The 22,732-nt window shown below is 44.4% G+C and overlaps 4 protein-coding genes across 15 annotated transcripts in view; 2 read left to right on the top strand and 2 right to left on the bottom strand.

Annotated features, from left to right (window-relative positions):
- The first annotated feature begins 538 nt into the window (after positions 1-538).
- On the top strand, positions 539-4,273 carry si:ch1073-398f15.1 (uncharacterized). The gene is made up of 2 exons (XM_027004289.3): positions 539-867; positions 1,384-4,273. The coding sequence occupies exons 1-2, from the start codon at positions 731-733 to the stop codon at positions 3,527-3,529; spliced, it is 2,283 nt and encodes a 760-aa protein (XP_026860090.2). The 5' UTR covers positions 539-730; the 3' UTR covers positions 3,530-4,273.
- A 3,059-nt stretch (positions 4,274-7,332) lies between these two features.
- Positions 7,333-10,262, top strand: zgc:86839 (CKS domain-containing protein). The gene is made up of 3 exons (XM_027004184.3): positions 7,333-7,997; positions 8,488-8,615; positions 9,222-10,262. The coding sequence occupies exons 1-3, from the start codon at positions 7,939-7,941 to the stop codon at positions 9,266-9,268; spliced, it is 234 nt and encodes a 77-aa protein (XP_026859985.1). The 5' UTR covers positions 7,333-7,938; the 3' UTR covers positions 9,269-10,262.
- A 681-nt stretch (positions 10,263-10,943) lies between these two features.
- Positions 10,944-16,872, bottom strand: LOC118241550 (uncharacterized). Its single transcript, XM_081718979.1, has 6 exons — positions 16,840-16,872; positions 16,238-16,375; positions 15,274-15,607; positions 13,184-13,411; positions 12,760-12,851; positions 10,944-11,861 (listed from the first exon to the last, which is right to left on the bottom strand). The coding sequence occupies exons 1-6, from the start codon at positions 16,870-16,872 to the stop codon at positions 11,832-11,834; spliced, it is 855 nt and encodes a 284-aa protein (XP_081575105.1). The 3' UTR covers positions 10,944-11,831.
- Positions 16,456-22,732, bottom strand: part of LOC113573722 (sema domain, immunoglobulin domain (Ig), transmembrane domain (TM) and short cytoplasmic domain, (semaphorin) 4D) — a 36,103-nt gene continuing 29,826 nt past the window's right edge. For 11 of the 12 annotated variants that reach the window (XM_035526965.2, XM_081718885.1, XM_035526967.2 and 8 more), the window contains 10 exons: positions 22,313-22,406; positions 22,007-22,123; positions 21,536-21,687; positions 20,789-20,964; positions 20,360-20,516; positions 19,871-20,093; positions 19,586-19,701; positions 18,619-18,788; positions 18,230-18,276; positions 16,456-17,901 (listed from right to left, as the gene is read on the bottom strand). In XM_035526965.2, coding sequence (XP_035382858.1) covers positions 16,913-17,901; positions 18,230-18,276; positions 18,619-18,788; positions 19,586-19,701; positions 19,871-20,093; positions 20,360-20,516; positions 20,789-20,964; positions 21,536-21,687; positions 22,007-22,123; positions 22,313-22,406 — 2,241 coding nt within the window. In that variant the 3' untranslated portion in view covers positions 16,456-16,912. The remainder of the gene's footprint in view (positions 17,902-18,229; positions 18,277-18,618; positions 18,789-19,585; positions 19,702-19,870; positions 20,094-20,359; positions 20,517-20,788; positions 20,965-21,535; positions 21,688-22,006; positions 22,124-22,312; positions 22,407-22,732) is intronic. The other variant, XM_035526968.2, reaches the window with a different exon arrangement.

The following is a 22,732-nucleotide window of genomic DNA, read 5'->3' as shown; positions in this document are numbered from 1 at the left end:
TTTAGGGCAAGCTTACATGTGTTGAGAGGTTTTTGAAGAGAGGAGTGACGAGACACTCTGGCAGGAAGTAAACAGCTCAGTCTAGGAGAGGTTGTGTTGCAGCTTGGTTTCTGAAGACTAAGAAGGTTGTTTACTGCTGCAATTTGGCACCAACCCCCCGCAAAAACAGAAACTCACAGCCAAAACACAGTCAGCCCTGTCAAACTGGCCTGTGGTTGTTGTCTTTCTTTAAAAGAGATTTTCTGCAATTTATGTGTTCCTCTTGGAGTTAAACACTATGAAACAGCAGTTTGACAGGTCACGTCCCTGTACACCTGTAGCTACTTTTTGTCATTAGTCTGTCTGGTACTTGTTTTCCTTCACTGTGATTGGCTGGGTTGTATTTCGGACCCTCAGCAGGATGTCTCATAACTGACATGTATTTTTAGCTCTGGCTAACGTTAAAGCTCCCAGAGTCTGAGTTTGTATTGTGATACTGATATCCGGGAACCAAGATGACCCCCAGTTCTGTGACGCAAACGAAATGTACAAATAAAACGTCTAGTGCGTAAGTGGGATGCGACGACCAGTGAACTGTATACTGTTGCGTTTTACAGATAGTTTGACTGGTGGGTAGAGGACGCATGGGATGCCGATCTGGCTATTTAGAGATAACGCTGAGCAAGAGAAAGATCTCTCGGCTTCGGTGGCATGAGGCTCACGACACGGAGGTCTCCAAAAGAGTAAGGAAATGAATGCTACAAAACTCACAACAAAAATGGATACAGTGGGAAAAGCTGATCTGGTCAATCAGATGACGATACTGCAAGTTGCAGCCAGGGACGAGACAGAGGTTATAAACGATGAAGTTGAGGATTTGAGGAACAGGTGATGTGCATTTGGATTTTATAATCATGTTAGTGTACGGCATTCCCATTTCACATGTTACACGAATATGTCACATCTTATGAATTTCACTTATTAATTTTATTCTATTATCTATTTTTCACAAATGTTCACATTATGGTTGCAGTGTACGTAGTTTTTATTCCTAAATAAGATCCTTAAAAGGTAACGCAAAAAATGGCCTTTTTTGTTTTTACTTTTTTGGTTACATTTATTAAAATTTGTATACTTACGTTATTTAATCAAAAACACATTAGTAAGAATTAGAAGAGCTGCTGACTTGGAGTGAACGACTAAACCTTTAGACACTTGTACATTCCAGGAAGCAAATATTGAAAAATTGCGACATGATGGCTGGCTAAATCCTTTCTTACATATTTATGGCATCGAGAGAGGAATTGTTTTAACCAAACATTAAAATAGCAGCAGGCACAGCAGGCACAGAAAATCATACAAAGGCATGAGAAAATAAGACGTGAATTGATTACTTTTTTCCAGTCTCAGAGAGATAGTCCAAGACGAGGCAGTGAAGCCCAAATTGCAATGTCTGATGATGGACCCGGATTTCTCCATGGTAACGGTGCAGAGTGAGGACAGTGGGATTGTCTGGGAGACTGTTTCTAGTCGCTGCTCCACCCCCTGGGCTTCAGAATTCAGTTCCATCGCTCCGGAACCCTGCCTCAGCGTAGTCCCAAAACATTCTGGAATGCCAGCTTCCGGATCAGCAGGAAGGATCATCTTTGAAATGGACAAGGATTCTGGGATGATGAGGAAGAAGAGGAAGCGGAATAAAGCAGGGGAGAAAGTGACGAAGCACGCAACTGACGAAGTACCGGCAGAACCTGACAGACGGGCCATGGTGGAAGTCTCCCTGCCCAACATGAAAATGGAGCAAAACACGGTGGACGAAAAGACTGACCTAACAGAGGAGGTGAACCAGCGCCTGTTCCGTCTAGTATCCGAGGGATCCGAGATTCTGAATATCATTGTGTCGCCCAAGATGTCCACAGTGGATGAGGAAGAGAGCAACGAGCTGATGGACAACTTGTCTTACCTTGAAAACACACCAGTTATAAAACCTGACGAGACTGCGGAGGACCATGAGACATCTGCGGAGAACCCAACCGGAAACCTAGAAGGCGTCCGAGCCATCGTCCTGTCAGAGCCAGAGCCGTTATCTTTGTTACCGCCGACTAAACCACCACGAAGGGGGACCACTAGTGAAGACTACTTTGAGAAGTTCACACTGTTGGACCATCAGGCATCAACAGGGGTGCATACAGAGGAAGTTCCTAGTGAGCCCGAGAGCAAATCAGGGGAGAGTTCAGGCAAAGTGACTCATGCAAATCCAGCACCAGTGGTTTTGGATGACTCTGCGACTATCGGTGGGCTGGAGATCCCCGTCGAACTTGTGGACGAGGTATTTTATGGTGGAGGAAGCGATCCGAAGAGTCAAAGCTTCTCCACAGACAGCGCAAATGTAGAAGCAGACTTGCTAAAATCACCCTTAAAGGAAAGTGGATCTGCCTTGTTCGGCAGCCAGGAGTCAATCCTCACACCCGTGTTCCTCCCTGAAGGACCTCGGAAAATCATAGACCCTGTCCTGCTGGAGGAGCCGAAAGCCATGGCGTTCATGTACACGGATCTGTACGCTGATGCTGTAGGCAGCAGGATGAAGCAAGATGACATGGCGAGTGTGACATCAGAGAAGTCCTTCCACAGTCAGGAGTCGGACTCAGAGGCCAGGGGATACCTGGAGAAGTTTGTGCTTAAAGACGAAACTGTGGTGACTCCGGTGGAGCCTCTTTCTGACAACCCCAAGGAGGAACGAGTGAAGCTGTGGTCACAGGATGCCTTTGGCATAACACGGCATCAGAGAAACGAGGCCAGGGCCCCAGAAGATGAAGATGAAATTACGGATTTCTTCAGGAACAGCGCTAGCTCTTCCCCATGTGAACCTCTGCAGATAATCCAGGTGGAAGGAGAAAAAACGAGGGAGTCGTTGAAGACCCAGTGCGTGGCTTTTCAGGATGAGGCGGCAAAGGAAAACAAAATGGCAACAGAAGCAGGAAGTGACATTTCACAGTCACCAGAGGAGGACATAGAAATTGCAGAGGCATTTTCACCACTTGACATTAGCGTGGCGCCTCCAGCAGCGGGAACATGGTGGGAAACCGGAGACAGGAAATCCACTGCGGAAAATGCCGAGCTGAGCCAGATGGGAAGGCCTGCCAGAGTCGGAGCACACAGAGTGGTCCCATTCTCCATCCAAGCTCCTCAAGCACCCAAACCTAACACCCCGTGTCACAAATCCTTCCTAGACCTGACTCCTCTGCTTCTAGCAGTAACACCCAACGAGGGAGAGAGGTGCGAGATAAAAGCGAGAGAAGGAGAAAGTGGCCAGGCCAGAAACACCGTTTGCTTGCCCTCCATGGAAGGAGAAGAGACCACGGGCGAAGCCCTGGACTTCGAGCTAATCACCGAGCAGGAGGCAAGTGAATACAGCTTGGCTCAGAGGTGTTCGCCCATAGGTGAGGGCACCGACATTGGTGGCTTTACCATGGTAGATCACCCTGGTCAGCTGGACGACCTCTACCATGCTGATGAGGCAGATTATGAGATCGTTGAAGCGCTGCTGTCATAAAAAGGTCTTAAAAAATAAAAGGGTCACACGTTAGGTTTGGACCACTAAACTTGCAATCTGTAACTGTTCACGTGTGAGTCCTTTCTGTATCTAGCCTGTAAAATTCAAATAATCTTTCACTCTGTACAGATTTTGCTTTTAAACATCATATGATTGATGACGCAACATGAAGGTAGTTGTGCAGGTCCTGACACTGTCACTTCTTGAGTGTTCTGCTTAACACTATAACATGCTAGCTGCTCAACGCTCATTATTTCTAAGAAGTTTTTATGAAAAGCCAGTTATCCACATCCAGCTTGTCTGCACTGAAACATAATTTCTGCCGGGCTCATATGGAAACAAGGGCTAAACAAAGTTTATTCCAGGACCGTAATTAGGCTCCAGTAAGTTGTAAGTGTATTAAGTACGATAAAGCATCAGCTTTCTGATGCTTTGTAAAAATGCCCTTGGTGTAAAACAGACACGGAGTCGCGGGTTGGTTGTCTAATGATGAAGAATAGTTTAATTGTATGCATGAATCTTCCATGTCTCTGGGCGTGTGTTATGATTTGGATATTTGTAAATCGTACTAATAATGTTAAAAATGTTTACCCTTAGGTAAATCAGATACATATATTGTCAGTTTTCTGTAAATGTTTATCAATTCTGAAGCTCTCATGTATGTAAATGTAAATACACGCTCAGTTAAGAAGAGAATATCGACATCCATATTAGATAATGTGCATTAAAAACCTTATAAAAAGATTTTCTGATTCAAAAAGTATGTACACATACATATGTACATGTATGTACACAGGCATTATTTTACCACTGCTATATGGACTTTACAGGACATTTGATTAAAAAATCATTCCAGTTATGACTGGTCTGGGATATTATGCACATTTGGATGTTTTTAAAAGGTCTGAATAGCTCACTACTACTATTACTACTACTACTACTACTACTACTACTACTACTACTACTACTATTACTATTACTACTACTATTATTACTACTACTATTAATATTACTACTACTATTACTACTACTACTATTACTACTACTACTACTACTACTACTACTACTACTACTATTACTACTATTAATATTACTACTACTATTACTACTACTACTACTATTACGATTACTATTATTACTATTAATACTACTACTACTACTACTACTACTATTACAATTACTATTACTACTATTAATATTACTACTACTATTACTACTACTATTACTAATATTACTACTACTACTATGACTACTACTATTACTATTACTACTACTACCATTACTACTACTATTACTACTACTATTACTATTACTACTACTACTACTATTACTATTATTACTACTACTATTACTACTACTACTATTACTATTATTACTACTACTATTACTACTACTGTTATTACTACTACTATTACTATTACTAGTATTACTACTATTACTACTACTACTATTACTACTATTACTATTGCTACTACTATTACTATTACCACTATTACTACTACTACTATTACTACTGCTACTATTACTACTACTATTACTATTATTACTACTATTAATACTATTACTACTATTACTATTACTGCTTCTATTATTACTACTATTACTACTACTATTACTACTACTATATTACTACTATTATTACTACTATTACTATTACTACTACTGCTATTATTACTACTATTACTACTACTATTACTATTACTACTACGTCACAGTGCAGACATAAATGTGCAAACTGTAGGAGCAGCACAGCATGGTGTGTGTGTGAGAGAGAGAGAGAGAGACAGACAGAGAGAGAGAGAGACAGAGAGAGAGAGAGAGAGACAGACAGAGAGAGAGAGAGGGTGAACACAAATACATAACTCTTTCAGAATTACTACTATTTGAATCCTTGGGATTTGTCTCACCTAAAATCATCAATCACTAACAACTGCCACTAGGTGGCCCTAGAATTTCTCATGAGGCAAAGAGAGATTGCAAGCGATGAGCTATTTTAAAGGAGAAATGAGTCATTTTTACTGCCAAAAAGTAGTAACCAATAGTTATGAAAGTTGTACTTTATAGAAAAAAAAGTATAGCTCACATGAGTTTGCTTTGCATTCAACCAGTTCTCCATAGAGCGTGACCTCCACATGGAGACGGTCATGTTTAAAATAGATTTAGTACAGAATCTTAGAAACATCCAGGCCACTAAGATTCAACATTAAGCTTCATGATTCAGCTATATGATTCAGCTTTATTGTTCTTGCTCAGTACAATGCAACAAAATTCTGCATAGAACAGCTTCTTTTGAAGCTGAGGTTAGAGTGCAGGGTCAATGTAAAGAAAAAACTCACTGGTCATTCAACACCTGTATTTTTAATTATCAGTGCATTATGATAATGAATAATTTTGCAGTGTCAGAAGAAACATTTATTATTAGTTGATTCTCTGTCAGTTATATATGTCACAATACATGTAACATTGGGAAATGTCTATACATACTGGTCTCCCTATTCAGAGATCTTACAGGTAACCTTAAGCTGTGTCTGAAATAACATACTATGTTCTCATTACTAGAGTGTGCACTGCTGACAAACATCTGCAGAATATGCAGTTTAAGAACACTGCCATATATGTGTTATTCTGTGCTACTAAAAAGCACTTAAAGGATATGACGCCCTCATATGATGGCTAATCCATTGGGTAACGACGCAGACGTGAGCTGGCACCTTTCAAATCTCACCTAGCCAGATTTAATGGAACTAAAATGATACACGCATGGTGAACATGGAAATACAAGAAAGCGTTTTCTCATATCTAGAATTTATAGGTACAGCCAGAGCTGGTGTAAGGGCACTCGCTGTTTTATCCAGGCCACGGATGTTTTATCCAGAGCGTCTGGATTTGTAATTATATCGGATAATGATATAATTCTCAGTTCTACTATAAATGGCTAAGTATAGTAGACAAATGAAAGTAGACACTGACTCAGTACCTTAGAAGTCTAGCTAATGCACAAGGCTTTAACATCTGTAGAGTTTTGCGTGTTGTATTGTATGGGCTCTTCTGCATGCAGTGCCACAGGAAGTCGCACACAGTACAAAGGAAGCCGAGCTGTGATCTTTACTGGAGTCCAACAGGGGACCAACAGTTGCGCTCTTCAATTAAATCTTTAATTTCTACCAGCTTTTTAAATTAAAAACTGTTAATTATGTACTACAAACACCATATGCATACCACAAACATTCAATGTAGCTTAAAAATATTTCAATAAAAAGGCATTTGTAGAGAGAAAATTAAGTGATTTGGAAACAGTTATTCTTACCACGCTTGGCTACGTGGTGTTTGTATGGCCGTTTTATGAGCTGGTGGACTGTTGAGCCACTGCTCCATACTAGCGACATCCATCAGATTGATAAGATATCAAAGGTAATTTTATCAAAGGTTGTTTGATTATTTTAGATTGCTGCCATAAATTATACAAGCTAACAATTTTTTTTAAATTGCATTAATTTCCTAAAATTTGTTGTGTCATTTTAAATTGCATTATTATGAAAGTTATTGTTAAACTACACAAGTTTGCAGAGTATTGAAATGCAGAAGTGATTTTTACACCCATTCTCTAGTTCTAATAGGTAGGTGTTTCTTTGAAGTATCACAATTGTTATTTTACAGTCTTGTCCGTTTAAGTGGCTTTTTTGTCACGCTTTCCGAAAGCAATGGAACTAGCCGGAGTAAAAACCTAAAACTTTCAGCGCATCGCAAGCTTTTGGGAAAAGCTGTGGAACAAAACCTACAGCATCTTGGTCAATAGCTTCATTCTCACTTCTGTTTTTATTCTCACAGTTTATTTTCTTTTATTTATTCATTTATTTGTCAACGTGATGTGAACATGGTCCAGAAATACCTAAGGTATTACATAGCATGGAATAAGCATAGAAGTGCCCTGACACGCGGGTTAAAGACACTACTTTTAGTTCACTTCTTTTCTATCCTTGATCTTTTTCTCTCACCTACTATATCTTATTTGCTTTTATGCATATTATTGTTTCATATTTTGTTTTTATGATTTCAACTCAACTCATTTCGAGTTTTAATTTGTAATCGACTTTGTTAACTTTCTCTATATTCAACTCAGTTATGTGCGTTAACACATACCTGCGCCCTCTTTCGGTAGAAATGCGCCACTTCAGGTCGGTCACGTGTGCGTTTTCCTTCTTTCGCTCATTGAGCATGTCCGAGGACATCTACTTGGTCACGTGATTGCTTGTATCCAATCACAGGCGCGAGGTCTCTTTCGACAGCACGTTCAAAACTCTCGGCTTGCACGCGTGATTTCCTCGCGACCGCTCAGGAACACGCTCTGTCGCGGGTTTTTTTTTTTCCCCTTCATTATTACTTCAGGTTTCCTCACGCTTTTATCCGACATGGCTCACAAACAGATCTACTACTCCGATAAATATAACGACGACCTCTACGAATACAGGTAACGCGCGGGTGTACAGGTTGCTAGGTTACGTCTAGCTGGAGCGCGTGGGTCTTGGCTAGTTTAGCTAGCCACAGCCCAGAAGAGTTAGCCTAGCCTAGCCTATCTTATCTTAGCCTGCCTAGTTTGTGTGTTTGTCAGGCAGACTGTAGCTCGTTTGCGATTAGATTACCGTCACATATTCAGAACTTGTGTCCTAGCTGGCGAAGGAACTGTTCCCAGAACTGCTCTGAGGTAGCATTCCTGCGAGTTAGCTAGCCTAGCCTAGCTGGGATCCGCGAGCTGTCCGGGATAAATGGGCTCCTCTCAAATTGCGTATATTTTGTTTGGGTCGTGCTCACTCAGTTTCCTTCGTTTTCTTGAAAGCTGGCACAAACCTGAGCAACAGTAGGTAACGTTAACTAGCCAGCTGAAGGAAACCTGTCCTACCTCCGATCACTGATCATCTGTTTTTGCGTCTGTGCTTGTCCCTAATCGCGCTGGCTGGCAGGCACGTCGTTCTGCCCAGGGAGTTGGCCAAGCAGGTCCCTAAGTCTCACCTGATGTCCGAGGACGAGTGGAGAAGACTTGGAGTGCAGCAGTCGCTTGGATGGGTGCATTACATGATCCACGAACCTGGTCAGTAGAGTAGACAGGAAAACCCATTTACAGCATTTTATCCAAAGCGACTTACAATTATGACTGAGTACAACTTGAGCAATTGAGGCTCAGGGGACCAGTGGTGGCTTGAACCAGCAACCTTCAGATTACTAGGTTCAAAAGCAACAGTGTGGATGATGGCGTGTGTTATGGTATGATCGGTGTGTGTGCTTGTAAAAGTTGATATCTGTCTATAAAGCATCCTTGAGTTTGAGAATGTAAATAATAATAATAATAATAATAATGTGTCACTAGAGGAGGAACTGAAACCAGTACCAGTACTCGTCGTCAACCTGGGTATTCATGATTAAAACTGAAACCCTGATCAAGTAAAATGGTTCAGGTGGCAGAGGCCATGTCAGAATGTTGTGTGTGATTGGGGACAGTTGTAATAGACTATAAACACTGTAGCTGAACAAGATGGTTTAAAATGTGATTGTTTAAAAGAGAGATGGAGTAGTTGATTTCATGATTGGTTGTTTAGTTTAGATTTGACTATTGATTATCCATACATTTCTTCAGACATGCATAGTGTTTTGTTCTTGGTTTAATGTAGTCATTCTTTTTGGGTTGCTTACCTTTCAGAACCCCACATCCTGTTGTTTAGGAGACCCCTTCCAAAGCAGAAGTGATGACCGTGATGCTGGTCTTCCTCTGATCCTTCCTCTGGATTTTTCTGGTATTCAGTGAATACTTGGGACCTTTAAGTTGACGACCTCCTGTGCAAGAGCTGGATTTTTCTCAGCAACTACGCTCAGTCAGGGAATCAAGGCTATGCAGAATGTTCCAGCACGGAATTCCAAAAAGCCTTTTAAACAAACGGATCTTTTCTACTGTCTGATCAAAGTGCCTGATTTCTATTATTATTACTTAAGTGATCAAGACTCCTGAAGCTCTTTAGTGACTCTAGCATTTTGATATCCAGAAAGTCCCTGTTTTCTGGCCCAAGGAGAAGAAATGTTTTGGGTTTTTTGTTTGCTTTTATAAAATAAAGTAAACAGCTTTTTGTATTGCAAACACAGCATGGGGTGCGCACTGGCAACCAAAGAATCATTGGGCAGCACCTGATTCAGCTTAACAGAAGACTAGCTGGTGAATTGAATCGTGTATTGTGGAGAACAGAAAATGCAGTTTTGTACAGGGCTTGATTTGAACAAACAAGTAAATTTTAGGATGAAATTCTCTTTAGTGCTGTAACACCTGATTAAAGTCATCATCCGAGTGTTGAGTTCTGAGAGGTTCTGTCAGTTGTACTAGAGGGATGGAAGCCTGGTTAGGACATAAAACTGGACTTCCAGTACACTGACTACCTTTTAAAATGTCAGGATGTGAAAGGTTACAGCAGTGCTATGTTTAGTGCTTGCTTGAGTCTTGGAGTGATAGTTATGCTGATTAAGATTTGAAGGTTTTTGGCTTGTGTACAGTAGGATAGCTATGCGTGATTACCAAAGGACCAGTGTTTGAGTTATACATGCCTTGCAGAGCAAAAATGAAAAGCTCATTTTCGATAATCTTGAATTGTGACTGCACTTCTGTTGGTTGCCATATAGAAAAGATCACAGTTTTCACATTACCAACACAGTGTGACTTGTACAATTTATTGATTAAACACCTTTTTCATATTGAGTTGTTTGTGTGCGGAAAAGTACTTCTTGGAGTAACTATGTAATCTATCTTGCAGTAGAGGGTGCTATTTTGCCATTTTTAATATTAGTTTCTAAGGATTCTCCATTAAATGTCTTACAGCTCTGTCTGCTTCATTGCACATAGTTGAGCACTGCAAGTACTTAAGCGGTATATATTAAATCATGAAATTGCTAAGCCCTGCTGTGCCATGTTCTGACTAGGCTCTGCTTGAAGATATGGGTGTGGCTCAACTGCTGATGAGGGCAAGTCCGATGCCCAGTTGTTACTGCAGCAGGGAAAGGAGAGAAGCTTGCTGCTTGGTTTGTGTGTGGCGGCTTTGAAATCTTTTAGTGTTGGGGCATGGGTTGAAATGAGCGTCTTCTATGTAGAAGTTCCCTTGAACCTGATCGTGTTGATCTACGCCTGCATTTGTCGACTGTGCATCAGTTAAGTAATTTGTGCCCAGTTCACAGAGGACGACAAAGTATGAGAGTGGACTTGTCATTTGGGAGGAGATAAATTATTCAAACCAGATAACTGTGGTGAGGGTTATTATATGAAGGAAGGAGGGACAGTGATGGTTAAGAGGACGTATAGGCGCTTATATGTAAATGCCACCTGATAATCTGATCTGTATAACACTGAATGCTATAAGATCAAAATTACAACAGTGCACTGCCATATTGTATATCTGATTTATTAAATGTATTCAATGTTGCATACAATTGTGAATAATAATAGGCTTTACCCTGGAGTGTAAAACATGTTAACAGTCCTTCCATGAATCAAAAGCAATGAAACTTAATTGCTTTCTTTATGAATACAGAAAAAGGAAACATCAGATCAGTGGCAGAAAACTAGAAAGAAAATAGATGTCATAATATATGAATACTGTATTCCTACCTTCAGTCCAGAGGTTTATGTTCATTGTAAATGCCTGGACAACACTTTCATGTGATTTCTTTGAGTTATTCCCCAAAAATGGCTATTGCATTAAAATTAACACCACCACACATACCTTTGGCTCAAAAAGTAAAATAAGACACACAGTGTACACAAAATATAGGATGAAGGATAAAGGGACACTTGATTGCTCATCATTTTTTAAATACAGGTAACGTTAAACCACTCAGCCAGAGTCTAAGATCAGCATAAAAGCTCATTTGAAAGAAAGAAGAGAAAACAATGTGATTTTAGGTGTCTTGGTGTTTTTTTTGTTTTTTTTTGCATATGCTGTGTTCATTTGAACTGAATTTAAGCCTCACACTAAAAAAGGCCAGTAGTAAGTTTAACTGATCATCACTAACTGCAAGCTGAATCCACGTGATGACTTCTTGAATTGTTTTCAATATCACTGCTTTTCAGAAAACTAATTTCCACCATCAGAAAAGTGACTGGAGAGCTTTTCCATATATTCTCCAGAGAGGAGGAGATCCCTCATGCTATACAGCCACAACCAGAGCAGATCTTGGACGTCTGGGTGTAGGCAACAGCCGTGGCTAGTGCACCCTGGGATTTCACTCCAGGTCACATTGCCGTGGAAACTCATCCTGAGTGAGCAGAGCCTTCTCAGAGCACCCCCTGTCCATCACAGCTTTCCTGGAGAGGTGGCAACACACAGGCTCAGCATTTACTGAAGAAACAGTGGTTCCATGCGAGTGCAACCATTAATAATTAGTCCACACAGGCTGTTATAAAGGCATGCGAAGGCAGAACCCCTGAGACCTTCCCGCTCACTGATTGGCTGTTTGATGCTGGTGGTACGTCTACAGGCAGCAAATGTATTTCTTAGCAGAGCTAGCACCCAGACAGAAACTAGAACTCCACCACACACACACACACACACACAGTGTCGCACCAAATGTATTTCTTAGCAGATCTAGCACCCAGACAGAAACTAGAACTCCACTACACACACCAACACACAGTGTCGCACCAAAAGAAAACCACCAAAACAATGGCACAAAACATGCAGTTAGAGGCACATTTCAGTATCAGCTGCAGTTATAACCCTTAAAAGGACAGCACTGGAAAAAAAAAAGGTTTCAGAAAATTCAAATGACTGTCAGAAATTTTTTCCAGTGTGTTAAATGTACAATGAATTATTGATCTCCCTATATGAGGATTCCCACACATCTTCATTTACATTGAGCAGTGTTATACTACTGAGTTATTGTTAAAAAAAAGTTACTATTAATTTATAATGAAGCATATAATTGTGTTCTGCTCCTTAGAAGTGGGTGAGCTCTGACCTCTCACCTGTTGTAATCTCCCAGATACTCTGCTCAGAGAGCTAAAGCTGCCTTCTTCCCCACTCACACAGCAGATGGACATGGCTTTTTTAGTCACCTTGTTTACTTGGTTCATCCCGCCCCATGTTGGTTCTTTTGGCATTCCGACTACAGCCCCCCTGCTTCAGGATTAATGGCACCCCTGTGCGCTGCTCTCTCAACACCCGGTTGCTGTTTGCCCACCACAAGCCCTACTGTGGACATACCCAGGCCTGCTTCCATTTCTGAAGCTGTCTGTCGTGCTCGGCAAGTGCGTTGCTCCAGTCGTTCAGCTCTCTAGAGAAGACATTGGCCTCATCTGCGAATAACAAAGACCATTCTTCCCTGAATAGGTAGCCATTAATCTGGAACAGATTCTTAGGTGTGGTGGAACAGTGAAACCCCACTACCTTTGGCACCACAGCCATTAAATGGTAGCTTCTGAATGTCAGGACAGGTAAAGTTCCCACACTAGTCGGTATGGTAATTCCCAAGAAAGTTTTGTTTTTTTTTTGTTTTTTTTTTTGAATGAAGCCTTTAAAGATGTCTCTTATTATGGAATGTAACGTTTCAAACAACGTATGGGCCGATCTGTATGGATGCCACACTTAAAGCTGTACTAGTTTAGAGTGACTCATACCAGAACTTTACCTCTGGATCCATTACCTCTGCTGCCGGGGAGAAGGTCAATTTTCGACGTATCATTTCCAGAACTGGACACGGCGACACACTGGTACTGGGCGTGTTTGCCCAGAGGCTCCTCCCTCACCCAGCTGCTCACAAGGACAGCGTCATGGGTGAGGGCGTGTCTGTACTCCGTGACGTGTGCGTGGAGTCTCCGCCCATTCGAGTGCCAGTGAACGCTAACGTCACTGGGCCCTGAAGGACAAACGGCCCTTACACATGAGCCCAACACAAAGCACAGCGGTTGCTTGCTAGTTCAGTCAAATCCATGCTTTTGGGGTGAACACTTCAAAACCAAGGCAGCTTTTGTTCACAGTCTGAATAGGGTGTTTTTAGGGGGTTGTAGCCTGTTAAGTCACAACCGGAAATCAGGTGCACCGTCTTACGGGTTTAAAAAAAAAGAAGGGATAAATCAGTTCTGTCTTGGGATCACTTCTGTTGGTAAGAGTTTTGGATTGGCAAGTGTGCGCTATTTGGTAACTGTGATTTGCACATCAGTTTTAATCCTAAGAGAAAGTTTAAAAAAATTATCGTTTCAAAACCAACACTTTTGGCCTCCCTTGTCCTAGTTCGTAATATTGAAACATCAAACAGTTTACAATATATATAAGGAATCATTACTCTTTAATCCAGTAGTAAAAGATGTCGCCTAACTAAAGCCCAGCGGCACAGAGAGCCTCTTGTGTACATGAAAAATGAAGGTACCCGTGGTTACCTGGCAACAAGTTGCCATCAGAGAAAATGATGATCTGGGTGTGTCTGTAGGTCAGCCCAGATAGACCGACCACTGAGCTAAATGATACGTCTGTTACCTTATTCATAACCTTCCGAAACTTGATTTATGACTGGAGAGGCAACAGCAGACCGACAACCATGGAATGGGGCAAAATATTAGACCACAAGAAGGCCTTGTAGTGGTGAATTTAACGGTGACCATCTTGGCGACAGATTTGCTAAGGAAATTATGATAATGTTTAAACATTATGAAGCACTGACACAAAGGGAATAACCCATCTATGTTTAGCACATATCTGCAAATAATCCTTATATTTTGATTGTTATTAATAGACATGATGTATATCCATCATTTATAGTCTCTTCACTCACCAAGTATCATAACAGAAGAAGCCAACAGTATCTACAACTTAAATGAATTAAAAATTTATTGAAGCTTCCTAGAATTTAAACAAAAAAAATATGTACAAGCAGAACATATATGTACTTATATTTACACTGTACAGATATATAACCAGGTAACAAGGACAAAAACTGCAGAAGATCAAATATACACCAGGCCAAATGCATCATTCTGGCAGATCTTCAACAGACATCTCCAAAAATTTTTAAGAAGCTCCTTTTAAAAAAAATGTTTGCCCCAAGGCAACGCTTCCTAACGTACTCTCTGGATCACACAAATTAAGTCTTGATTTGCAGGTTCTAACAGAAAATACAAAAACAATGCAAAATAATTTATTTAAAAATGAAATCTTTGTTCAAGAAAAAGGGGAAAAAGAGAGAACTGAATCAAATACTGGCCAACGTATCATGTGAAGAGGCCTCTGAATCCTAAACCCTGTTTGTACCAGCGCCTTTTAAAGTGACAGATCACAGATCCCACCCATGAAGAGAGAGTGATGGCAAGGTATGAACATTTGGCAACATGCATCAGTTCAATACTCCACAGCAGCTTCCTCTCTTTGACCTCAAAAAACCAAACAAAACAAAAAGCCCCACAACCTGACGTACAGCATAAACCTGCACTGCCCTATCAGAGGCATGTATCCTGCCGTCCCACCTGTGAAGGTGAAAGCGGAATACTAAGGGAAGGAAGTGACTCTGGAGTACCGTGTGACCAGGTTGGACAAAAAAAATAAAAAATAAGTAGAGGGATAAAGTTAGTAATCCTGGGAAAAGGGAGACCTGAAGCAGTCAGAAAGAGCTGGACAGAGAGACACACAAGTCCACAACATGCAAAACTTTGGGGGGGGGGGGGGGGGACAGAGAGAGAGAGAGAGAGAGAGAGAGAGCGCCAGGCAGAGGTCAAAGGTACCACTCACCAAGGGCCAGGCAGAAGAGGAGAAAGGCCTGGTGGGAGCAGACCCCCCAAGACTGCTCCTGCAGCAACGGGGGCAACAGGCGAGCCCCCCCGCCCTCCACGCCCCCCCAGGCAGACGCGGCAAAGGCAGGGGAGGAGCGGGACACGGAGAGGCCGCCTCCCGAGGCAGGCGGGGGCGAGGAATCGACAGGGGAGGAAAGAACAGATGAGCAAACTGTGCAGGGAGAGGAGTAGAAGGATGGAAGGAGAGAGAGAAAGATGAGAAAGGAACTTAGAAATGGCTCTCTTGGGTATGTGGGAAGAGAGGCAAGGCAGAAGGCAGAACGGGGAACTTCTCAAAGACTATACAACGAGACAAGAACCCGCAACTCCAGACAGAACCTACCTGTTCGTTAAGAATGAAAACATACCGATACAGGCAACTCCAACACACACTTTTTTTTTTTACATCTAAATTGTAAAGCTTCTCCTTTGTTCAGGAAAAGAAATGTTCTGGGAAACACAGGGACAGTACTGGGAAAAGTATTATTTTCTTTCACATATACACGTATAAGACCACAGGACGGACAGAACCAAGCCAGCAACACCAAGAGTCAGAATACATTTACTGGGACTCCAGTTTCACAGGATGAAATTGAGGGTAGCAGCTCAGTGTCAAAAATGACATAAGTATCTGTGTGAGGGGGTAAGTGTCCTAAAACCCCCCCCCCAGTTGGTCGGAATTGCCCTCTCCCACCCCCAGTGCGCATGTGCGCACCCACCCACTCCCCCATTACTGACAGCGCAGGAACAGAAGCACAAGACCCATCAAAAAAAATTGATACACCGTTCTTGGCCAAAGAGGTGTATTGATCTTTTCTCTCCATTTCAGCAGGATCGGGCATCTTGGGCTGTGTGGTGTATTCGTCTCCATTCTTCATCACTCTGCCAAGTGCAGCGTTCAGCCGGACACTTCACGGCCACACTCCGGTTCTGGCCCCGCCCCCTGCCGGCTCGGCCAGCCCATGCTCTTGCCTGTGAGCTGCTTTGCTGGGATGGGCGTCACTGGTGATACTGGGGTACTGGATGTGCAGATCTAAAAGGGATTTGGCAAACTTGTGTCCCTGAGAGTAACACACCGAGAAGGAGGAGCCACGGACATCAACTTCCTTCTCATGGCTTCAGGGCATGTTGCGGGGGTGGAGGGGGATAAAAAAACAAAACAAAACAAGAAAACGTTGCCCTGCCTCCCACACCCCACAATACCTTGCTCCAATTTGGAAAACATTCAAACTTACCAATTTGGTAAACAATGTTTCCAATTTGGAATCACATGTGGAATTCTTCTTCTTCTTCTTCTTCTTTTTGTTTACAAAAACACACAAACTAGTTCTGCTCTTTCTCCACCAAAGGAACTTTACGCACTCTTAGAAAGGCCAGTTCCAAACCAGTAGGCTAAAGAGCCAGTCAAATCTCTATGCAGGGTTGTGAGATTTTACAGTGTTGCCTTTGAAGCTATCTAGACATTGTGCAGGCACGTGAAACTGCCTTTTAAGAAGGCAACAGACGACACTCCAGCTGTGCTGACGCTCTCTGCTCCTGGTGGTCTTTTTGTAGCCATCACGCTGGCATTACACTCCACGCGGTAATCACACGACGACTCAGTAAGGCGCGTCGGCGTCTGCGTACTCGATCGGCTGCGATTCGCAGTCGACGTCGAACGGCCGCGCTTTTGAAGGGTTGTTGTCGCCCTCCTCATAGCTGTGCGACGGGCCCTTTACGTTTCCGCACTCCGACTCCGTCTCATAGCCAGTGTCTCGGAGAGCACGCAGCTGCTGCTGCTGCGCACCGTTCTGGTGCGGCGCTCCGGCAGGGTCCGGCTTGTCCGGTGCCGTCTCCATCAGGCCCGCCTCGCAGGCCACGTACTCGGGCTGCGGCTTCTTCTGAGGCCCGAGCAGCGCGGCCCGAAGCCGGAGACACGGTGCAGGCAGGTACCGCATGTAGCAGTTGTATGCCACTGCGCACAGGAAGAGGAGAAAGAAGAGCAGGAACAGGAAGAGCAAGGCGCTGCTGTTGTCGTGCTGGAGGAACCGAGCCGAGGGGTCGAGGGCGTCGGCCCTCGGAGGCGAGTGGCTGGCTTTGGCAGGGGGGAGGAGCTTAGGCTGAGGTTCGGCGCCGACGCCGCGGCCCGTGGTTGCGGAGGTTAGCGGGGACGCCTCTGTGGGCGGTGGAGACGACATTAGCGGAGGGGGTCCTGCTGTGTGACCGCTATTACCTTTGGCCTCTGCTGTGGCGACACCCTCCGCGGATGCGTCTGGATAGGACAGCGCCACGACGTCGGCTGCCGGACGAGCCCTTTCCGGAAGGTCCAGACGGAGGCGGTAGGCGGCCACCAGGCGGACGAAGTTCTTGCCCGCGGCCGTCTCCACGGCCCAGCACTCGTAGCGGCCCTGGTCCTCGGGCGCCGCGCTGTACACGAGCAGACCCGTGTCCCTCATCTGCAGGAAGTGGGCGGCCTCGGTCAGGTCGCTGCCATTCACCTTCCACTGCACCCGGGCCAGCCTGGACCGCACCTTGCACGGCAGCTCCGCTGAACCTCCGGGCTTTACCGCCACCTGCTGGTAGGTCTCTGACGAGCGGGGTGTCACTGCTGGAGAAGAAGGAGGCCATAGTTCTTTACTGCAACAGATGTACTGACACACACATCAGATTAGGGATCTGGGTCATGTGACCAGTTGACTAGTTACATGGTTGCGACAGCTCTATCATTTTCACCAACATTACAAAGCAGGTGGGTTCCTGGCTGCTGGAACTACGGCGACACCAGGCTTCTGGTGAAACTGCCAAAGCCTAAAGCTACCAGGAGTTCGACCTCACCCAAAACTTCCTGATCCTCTAATTGTGCCAAACATGTCAAAAAGTGCTGATCAGATTCCGTGCACATCGCCTGACCCCTAGTGGCCGTCTCCGGTACTCACCCGCAGGACAGATGCTTGCATTTCCCTGCAGGTTCTGAAGCAACTTCCTAAAGGTGGAAAGATGATTGGGAGAGAAAGATCACAACTAATTGTCATTTTACTGCAACACAGGCTTCAGCCTCTCCTGGGAGACGGTGCTTTTGATTACTGTCTCAGCGTTGAGAAAACTCATTTCAGAGGGGATTAATAAACATTAATCCCCTCTGAAATGAGTTTTCTCAACGCTTAGACAGTTGTCACATGCAACGTGATGTGACTGGACAGGGAGGGGGCATTCTAAGAAAGAGGCACGGTCTCCAGGAAGCAGATAGCGTGGCTCTGGCACAAGGAGAAGGTGAGCTGACCAGGCCACCAGCGTACGCGAGATCAGGAGCGAAGGCGCCACTAACCGGTGCTGATCCTTCCTCTGGAATATATCGATACAGGAAGTGGTGCGCGTCTCCCATGCGCAGTAAGGGTCTCGGGAGAGGATGCAGTCCTCGCAAGTTGTGTATTTGTCACAAAATGCCATGGGGGACTGGACGATGCCAGAGTCAGAACCAGCGTACAGGAATCTGGCCTGTGAAAGACGGCAAAACACACACACAATGTGCGTGAATAGAAACAATTACTAATTTAAATGTACTTTCTAAACTTACTACAGCTCAGCAGATATATTGTAGTAATGAGGTGTTGTAAGCAGGTACTTTGGTATGCATCTATGAATGTGCAAGTGAGACCTGTATGTTCTAATACAAAACAAAGGCAAAAAAAACAAACACAGGGAAAGAGTATGTATGAGGTTTTGTGTTTTTATTTTTTCTTGGTGGGGCCCGTTTAGTCATCTGTCTAAAGAGCCTTTGTGTCTCCACAGCTGGAAACTTCTCCTTTCCTCAACAGCTGAAAATACATGATTCTGGTGTTTTGGTTTCATGAATTCCACCACTCTCCTCACTGACGCATGCACACACACTTAATCCAAAGACAGGAAGTCATAGCGAAATAATTTAAAGTCTAGACTTCATAACCTTCACAGAAATCTCCTTATGCACTCCCCAAGGCCGTCTAAGTGAGACTACAGCTCATCTATTTCCATGCACCTGAGTCGTGATGACAGACTCACTTCAGCTGCTTGTTTGTGTTTGTTTGTTTGTTTGTGTGCGAGTGAAAACTCATGTGAACTTCAGCAGCCACACCAGCTCATGTAGAAACTCACAGCATCAGCACAAACCACAACACTGCCACCAGAGTCAGAGACTCAGAGACAGGGTAAAGGTTGCAGTGTGTGTGTGTGTGTGTGTGTGTGTGTGTGTGTGTGTGTGTGCGCATGCCATGTGAACATGCCCGTGTGAACTGCAGTGTGTTTTTTTGCTGTACCCTTTGTGTGGAGAGCAGGAGGGTTTTGATTGGCTCTGGGTTCTTCAGGAGCTGCACCTCCTCGATCACGTGCAAACCTCCTTCATACACCACGGACTTATGCAGAAACCCTTTATCTGCAATCGGCACATGGCACGTCACAATCACCTGCACTCCTTAACGTCGTCTCAAACAACTACACTTTGCTTACAAACCGAAGCTCAGAAGCCCCAAACTCTTGAATATTCGCTGTAACCAAGCATTTTCTAGAGTTTCCACACTTCACTCTACATCCAACACACTCACCCGTGCCGGTAAAGATTACATCATAGACATTGTTGTCAAGTGCGGGGACTCTCTCCACGGTGATCTGCGTGTAGTTGGTGTCCCTGGCGATGAGGCGGGGCCCGTTGCCGATGGGCAGGACGGGGTCAGCTAAGAGAGGGTGGTCCTTCACGAACTGCAGGGTCTTGTCAGGGAGCAGCAGAGAGCTGTTGATGTTCTGCAGACGGTTTTGGTTGCTGATGCACTGTGAAGGGAACGTGACACGGTCAGAGCGAAGCCGCACACTGAGCTACTTAAAAAGACAGGTTCCTGAATCCTCTTAAAAACGAGAGACGAGTGCATGAGGCACTAAAAAAATATATATATTTTTTTAAAAAATCGCCATGTTCGCTATATTTTCACACCGTAATATATCCACACCATACGCTCAGCCTGTCAAGGTGAACGGTGTGGTTTCATTTAAGCTTAGTTTAAGTGTAGCATGGTGGTGATGTGTGGTGGGTTACACACCGCTCCAGGCCGCGGGGAGGGCGTGAGGCCGTTGTAGCGCACCCACTTGGTGTGAGATTGCTCCACCGTGGCCTTCTGCATGTACTTGCCCCTGGAGAAGACCTCATCCACTGAGCTCATGTTATACGCACAGACAGCAGACAGGCCCATATTCCCCCTGAGAGAGAGAGAGAGAGAGAGAGAGAGAGAGGGGCGGAGGAGTGAGTGGGGGAGGGAGGAATGTTCTCTCAGTCAAATTAAAACACACTTCCTTCATTTTTCAAATACAGGTCAGCTGCACTGTCGTCACAGTCAGTTTCTGTACCGATCGAGACGCTGATGTGCTCATGGTGGGTGACTCAGTGTGACAGCATGACAACATGGGAACGTGTGCCGCCGGTCAAACCAGAAGGGAAGAATTAGTGACGCGTTTCATCCGCTCATTCGTACCACTGCGAGGAGAAGACGCCGTAGATGACAGATTCCCTCCAGTCAGGTGTCTTGAGTATGAACACGTCATGGACCACGTTGAAGACAAAGTTGAGCTCTGGCATGGAGCACACCAGCTTGGCCTTCAGGAAGGACGTCCACTTCTTCTGTAGGGTCCTCTGACCTCCCACGTCCCCCTGGCACAAATGGGCCTTTTAAATATCTCAAGACGCAACCATGATTTGCTGAAGTGAATGAAAGCATTTCAGGAAGAAGCTGGCTTGGAAATATTTTACTTTTACGTGGTTCAACTGAATACTCCATTCTAACTGGACAATCAATGTGTACAGAGGTCTGATGCTTCTGAATAATGGGCTGCTGAACTGTATAACCAATTACTGCTAATAAGCATGTAACCAGCTAATTAATTACATTAAACCCATTTTTAGTGTGGAGTTATTCATTTCTTTGCATGGTAGCTGTGTAATGTGCCCTCTTGGTTACCCCACTGGGGTTTATTTTGTGAGAATAACTGAGAATAATTGCTATACAGTCTCTCCTACATAAAAGTTATGATCTTAAAAACGGAAGACAGTCTAGGAAACAGAAAGGAGAGAGAGAGAGAGAGAGAGAGAGAGAGAGAGAGAGACAGACACACACACACACACACCAAGAGAGAGGAAAGGGGGAGGAGAGAGAGGAGCACGCGCACGTGTATTTTAGGGGGGTGTGCAGGTAGCAGATGGCCGGCACACGTGTCCTGCTCACCTTGCACACGCGAGCGATGCGGGGGATCAATAGCTTGCCAAAGAACTCGTACTCGACAGAGACCTCCGTGAAGAAGTAATATATCTTATCATCTTCTCCATTCACACTGCTCTTTCCCTCTCGGATCACATCGGCGAACACAAAACTGGGCTCTGCACACAGCACGGGGGAAAACAGAGCTTTAGGCACGAGATCCGAGTCTCCCCGCACCTAGCGTTCCTATGGAGATGCAGCATTCCCCCTGCAGGGTCCGCTAATCCCGGCACCTAATCCTCAGTCACTCCGCCATGTCCCAGTCATTGCTGGGAAGACGCAGCACAAACATGAGAGCCTGCGAGTTTGCGTTCCGATTAGAGCGACCTTGATGCCCTCTGTCACAAACAAAATCAACGGATTAATAGCGATGAGTGTCGTAAAATCCCCCAGACACAGCCACAACACACTGCTCTGTGACAGACTCCGTGTGTGTACCGTTGAGCCAGGATGTGGAGTACTCCGTCCGCAGCAGGCTCTGAGAGACTGAGTATCTGGAAATGATTGGCTCACTACCCAGGAAGTTGTATGCAGTCCCTGAGTACAGTTCCCCATCTAAAGAATAAACACAAACAACAATTTAAAAAAAACCTTTGGGAACAGACATGTTTCAGAACAACAACAAAACATCAATAGACATTTCACGCAGACATTTTTCTCCCGGTGCATCACACCAGGAGTGTTCGGAGGCTTTAGGAGGTACCGAGGAGTGCTCAGGAGTGTTTGCTAACCGAGAGCACTCACCGACCATGACGGTGGTGAAACTCTGAGCGGGGTCAAATGAACACTTCCCTCTCCCGTCCTCCTGCTTCTGGATCAGCTGGAAGTCCTTCAGAGACTGGGAAAGCAGGAAAGGGCATGGAACAGCAGACAGGAAGAGGTGATTCAGGTGTGATCACGTTTCATTTCCCATCCAAAATCCTTCTTCCCCTTTAAATCGGGAGCTACGTGGATGTGCAGAAAGCTACCCAGGTGCTTGTGCAGTCTCTTGTGATCTCAAAGCTAGACTACTGCAACACGCTACTTGCTGGTCTTCCTCTACAACTTATCCAGAATGCAACAGCGCGACTGCTCTTCAATCTTCTGAAGTTCACATGTTACTCCACTGCTGCGCTCCCTTCATTGGCTTCCAGTAGCTGCACGAATCAGATTTAAAACTTTGAT

The sequence above is a fragment of the Electrophorus electricus genome, chromosome 8 (assembly GCF_041902795.1).
Source record: "Electrophorus electricus isolate QZ-2024a chromosome 8, ASM4190279v1, whole genome shotgun sequence".
Taxonomy (NCBI): Eukaryota; Metazoa; Chordata; class Actinopteri; order Gymnotiformes; family Gymnotidae; genus Electrophorus; species Electrophorus electricus.
This window is presented reverse-complemented; position numbering and strand designations above follow the sequence as displayed.